Source organism: Mus pahari, chromosome 2 (genome assembly GCF_900095145.1).
Source record: "Mus pahari chromosome 2, PAHARI_EIJ_v1.1, whole genome shotgun sequence".
Taxonomy (NCBI): Eukaryota; Metazoa; Chordata; class Mammalia; order Rodentia; family Muridae; genus Mus; species Mus pahari.
The window spans coordinates 139,377,357-139,382,810 of record NC_034591.1 but is presented as its reverse complement, the minus strand read 5'-3'; the positions used below and the strand labels follow the sequence as shown (position 1 = coordinate 139,382,810).

Sequence of the window (5,454 nt, the reverse complement as noted above, 5' to 3'; positions counted from 1 at the left end):
TGTTGGTGGCCTTTTTGTCTTGACAGTGTCTTTTGCCTTAAAGAAACTACAATTTTATGAGGTCCCATTTGTCAATTCTTGATTTTACAGCACAAGCCATTGGCGTTCTGTTGAGAACTTTTTTCCCTGTGCCCATATCTTCAAGGCTTTTCCCCACTTTCTCCTCTATCAATTTCAGTGTCTCTGGTTTTATGTGGTGGATTTTGATCCACTTAGACTTGAGCTTTGTACAAGGAGATAAGAATGGATAGATTCTCATTCTTTTACATGATAGCTGACAGTTGTGCCAGCACCATTTGTTGAAAATGCTGTCTTTTTTTCCACTGGATGGTTTTAGCTCCCTTGTCAAAAATCAAGTGACCATAGGCCCTGCATCTCTTGAATGAAGCCTGTTGATCATGGTGGGTGATCATTTTGGTGTGCTCTTAGATTTGGATTGTGAGAATTTCATTGAGTATTATTACATCAATTTCCATAGGGAAATTGGTCTGAAGTTCTTTTTTTGTTGGGTCTTTGTGTGGTTTAGGCATAAGTGTAATTGTGGCTTTATAAAATGAATTGTATCATGTTCCTTTTTTTCTATTTTTTGGAATAGTTTTAAGAGTATTGGTCTTAGGTCTTTTTTGAAGGGTTGATAGAATTCTGCTTTATACCCATCTGGTCTCAGGCTTTTTTTGTTTGTTTGGCTGTCTTGTAATGATTGCTACAATTGTTTTAGGGATTATGGGGCTGTTTATATTGTTTTTCTGATCCTAATTTAACTTTGGTATCTGTTAACTGCTTAGAAATTGTCCATTTCAACCAGATTTCCCACTTTTGTTGAATATAAGCTTTTATAGTGTGATCTGTTGATTTTTCAAATTTTCTCAGGTTAATTGCCTACCAACGACTATTGAATAGCCAAGAAGCACCTAAAGAAATATTCCATTTTCTTAGTTATCATGGAAATGCAAATCAGCAAACCCTGAGATTTGCCCTCACTCCAATCATAATGGCTAAGATCAAATCTCAGGAGGCAACAGGTGCAGGTAAAGATGTTGGAAAGAGAAACACTCCTTCATTTTTGGTGGGATTACAAGGTGGGACAACCACTCTTGAACTCATTCTGGGGATTCCTCAGAAAATTGGGCATACTATCACTTGAGGACCCATGTATATCACTCCTGGGCATATACCCAAAAGATGCTACAACATATAATGAGGACACATGCTCCACTATTTCCATAGTAGCCTTCCAGAAGCTGGAAACAAACCGTATGTTTCTCAACAGAGGAACAGGAAAAGAAAAATGGTACATTTACACAGCTGTAATGGAGCACTACTCAACTATTAAAAGTAATTACTACATGAAATTCACAGGCAAATGGATGGAACCAGAAAATATTATCCTGAGTGAAAAACCACAGTCCCAAAAGTAAATACATGTTATGTATTCACTTATAAATGGATGTTAGGAAAAATGCAAAGAATATCCATGATACAACTTACAGACCATATGAAGCTCAAGAAGAAGAAAAAACAATGTTTGGATGCTTCAGTCCTCCTTAGAAGGAGAAACAAAATAATAATATGAAGTAGAAGTTAGGAGGCACTTGGGAGGAATAGAGGAAGGGGAGAGGAAATGGGGTGGGGGAGGACAAAAATCAGGTATGGTAGAAGAAGGGAGATATACAAAGGATCAAGAAATTGAACAGAGTTGTGTAGCAATGGGGATGGGGAACTGGGGGTAGCCACCAGAAAATCCCAGAGGCCAAGAGAGCAAGAGACTCCCAGGACCAACGGAGATGATATTAAATGAAATATGCAATAAATGGGAGAGAGAATCTGGAGAGACCATAAGGAGAGGTTAGGCATGGTCCCTGATTGAGGGATGGGAAAACCTCCCCTTCTATAAAATTTTAATGCAGAATTGCTCTTGTGAAATGGAAATACAGAGAAAAAGATTGGAGCAAATACTGAAGGAAAGACCATCTAGAAATGCCCCACCTGGAGATCCATCCCATATATAGACACTAACCCCAGTCACTATTGTGGATGTCAAGAAGGGCTTGTTGTCAGGGATCTGTTATACCTGTCTCATGAGAGGCTTTGAAAGTGCCTGACAAATACATATGTGGATGCTCACATCCATCCATTGGACTGAGCTCTGGGACCACAACTGAGGAGTTAGAGAAAGGACTAAAGGAGCTGACGGGGTTTGTAACTCCATAGGAAGAACAACATCAATGAACCAGAACCCCCAGAACTCAAAGGGACTAAATCACCATAACAAGGGGTACATAAGGATGGACTCCCCCCCCTAGTCCCCATGATTCCAGCCACATATGTCACAGAGGATGGCTTTGCCTTTCATCAAGTGTAGGAGAAGCCCTTGGTCCTGTTTAGGCTCCATTCCCCAGTGTTTGGGAATGACAGGGAGGTGAGCTGGGCATTGGTGGGCTGTGGGAGAACACCCTCATACAAGCAGGAGGAGGGCAATGAGAAAGGGGAGTTCCAGAGGGAAAACCAGGAAAGGGGGATAACATTTGAAACGTAAATGAATAAAATATCCAATAAAGAGCGTACCCAAGTTGATATTTGACCCAATATAGTATACAGAAATGTTTTCTAAGGTAAGGCTTTTTCTTTCCTTACAGAAAAACGGTAAAATGACACAGATATTAAATGATTAAGAGTTCAGCCCTTTTGACCTCAAACACTAAGCCCTTTGATGTCTCCTTTAGATGACCCTTCATGACATTATTATGTTCCCACTGGTTATTCGCTCTTTGCCTTGGGACCTTGAGAATCCTCAGCTCGCTTAGTGTAAACACCCCACAGGTGTTTGAGAGGACTTCACACTTGTGCTTAATTGTATGTTTTCCTGCTGAGAATCAGGATTCCCAGGTGCCAAGTGAGAGGTTCCTGATTTCTTGGAGACTCCCAGTGACACTCTGAAGGGGACACAATCTAGGACTAATTAGGTGCAACACAAATTATACTCCCAGGAACTGAGGGGGTGTTTGGATACTGGTGGGCCTGTATTAGGTAGGGTAAAACAGTTCTTTATAAACTTGACCAACACAGACCAGACAGCCACATGTTTTATCCGTTTGTTGATGTTGATTAGTCCAAGGTTCTTAACTGAACAGTTATCTTGGTTTTATGAATTAGATATCAATGTTAGTATGAAATTACTCATTGTTTTCTCTCTCCTGATTGTTCTCATTGTAGTCCAGGAAAAAATTTTTTGTTTCTACATAAGTGTACCTGCTTCTTCTGCCTACTATCAAGATGGGGATTTTGTTATTGGAGGATTCTTTTCCCTTAGAGTGACTGATCGAGAAGATAGAATTGAATTTGGCTTTAATGATACAATGAATATGCCAGATGAAGTCTATTTGTAAGTGTTTGGCTTCTCTCTTTAAAAAAATATTTATACATGTATAAAATATATGTTGATCTCACCCACCTCTACTGCTTCCTCTTGTCTCCTGCCTTCAACTTCATGGGGTCTCTCTGTCTCTGTCTGTCTCTGTATATCCCTATGTCTTTCTGGTTTTTTGTCTCTCTGTCTCCCTCTCTTTTTCTCTTTATCTCACTTTTTACTTTACTGAGTTAATTTAGGCATGCCAGTACTCCAGAAGTATAAGACATCATCTAGAGTGTAGGCAAGTTATTAAGACAAACCTCCTAAGGAAACAGCCTCTCCCTTCCCCAGTAACCACTAAATACCAAGAGCTACTCAACCATGACTGGTTCTCTGTGTGTCTCTCCCCCACTCATGCTGAATTCTTTTAAATATGTAAGAAGGTGTTGTAAATACTTTGCAGTCAAGAATAATTTTTCTTGGTTGTTATTTTGTGTATTATAATGAGAATATTTTATTTTTCCTGTCTAAATTTACTTGACACTTTTTAAATTGCTATGGTTGATCAAACACTGTGTATTTTCCTTAGGTTTATCCTATATTTGAAGATCATCTAAAATACTAAGTTTGAATGTTTGCTATTTCCCACATGCTTTACTCCTCTATTTAAATTTCTCATACACAATTGCACAGTAAAAATTGAAAATTTTACATTTGACAGCATGAGTTGGTACAAATCTTTAATCCCAGATGTTGAGAAGCAGAGGCAGGTCTGTGAGCCTGAGTTTAAACTAGTCTACATAGTGAATTTAAATTCAGCGTGGACTGAATAAGCGAGACTCTGTCTTAAAAAAAACTTAAAAATTTTGAATTTGATAATAAGTTTTGCTCTTCTTTATTAAGACAAATTTCTCCACATTTTTAATATAGAATATCCTGCTTGTTTCTTGGTATATCATGTATATTTTTAATATGCCTTAGACTTTTAGAAATAAAAGTTCAGGATTTGAGAGGTAACATGAGAGGCGCTGCATGGAGAAATGGGATGGAGGTAAAGGATGTAATTTTATTCTAATTAAAAATTAATATAGAAAAAGAACACATAAATGATCTTTCTAATTATTCCTCCTAGGGATCTCACTAAACATTATCAGCACATGTTGGCAATGGTTTTTGCTATAGAAACAATCAACAAGGACCCACATATTCTTTTCAATATGTCCTTGGGATTCTATCTCTTCAATGTTGACTTTATTGTGATGAAGGCCACAGAAAGTGCTTTGGTGTTGTTCTCAGGAGAGAGACCCCCAATTCCTAACTACAGCTGCAGGCCCGAGAAGACTAATAAGCTGGTTGCAGTGATAGGAGGCTATTCCACAGCAATAACAACTGAGATCTCCCGAGTTGTAAGTCTCTACAATGTCCCACAGGTACACAAAGCATCCTGATTCTTATGTTAAACAAAGTAATATAGTAACAAATTCTTCTTATTCCAGTTATTGTTTATTGATGAGGTATGGTACTGCTTAATTAATTTACTATTTCATTATCATTTTAACTCTGAAAAATAATTTATTCATAAGATGCAATCATGCTGTTACAATAAATTCAATTTCAAAAATTTTAACATTGAAAAAGATATAAATAAAAGTAATGACAACCTGTAGTTTTATAACTCTAAGAGTATTTCTTTTGCTATTTACCATTGTTAATACTGTCTTTCTTTGGTATCCAGTTTTAGAGTCGCACAAAGCATGAGAACTCTAGTAATTCTACTCATGTATCTTCACTGTGAAGACCGTTGACTTATTCCTGATTATTTTATTGTATTATCAGCTCAGAATGCCACATAAGAATTTCTTTTCTCTTCTTTTCTTTCCTTTTCTTTTCTCTCTTCTCTTCTCTTCTCTTCTCTTCTCTTCTCTTCTCTTCTCTTCTCTTCTCTTCTCTTTTCCTTTCTTTTTCTTTAACTAAGAACCAAGGGTCACACTCTGGCTGGACATTTGGTGTTTGTAATTTTCCTCTGATGGCAGGAAAGTTTTTACATTTCTCTTTTTTTTTCAAAATCTTTTTGTTGACCATTAATGATTTCTCCTAAACAATGC

At 37.4% G+C, this 5,454-nt stretch overlaps 1 protein-coding gene across 1 annotated transcript in view; it reads left to right on the top strand.

The window, feature by feature from the left end:
* The first annotated feature begins 3,167 nt into the window (after nt 1-3,167).
* LOC110316727 (vomeronasal type-2 receptor 26-like) overlaps nt 3,168-5,454 on the top strand; it is a 44,086-nt gene continuing 41,799 nt past the window's right edge. Inside the window, exons 1-2 of the mRNA XM_021191182.1 lie at nt 3,168-3,382; nt 4,482-4,779. Coding sequence (XP_021046841.1) covers nt 3,168-3,382; nt 4,482-4,779 — 513 coding nt within the window. The remainder of the gene's footprint in view (nt 3,383-4,481; nt 4,780-5,454) is intronic.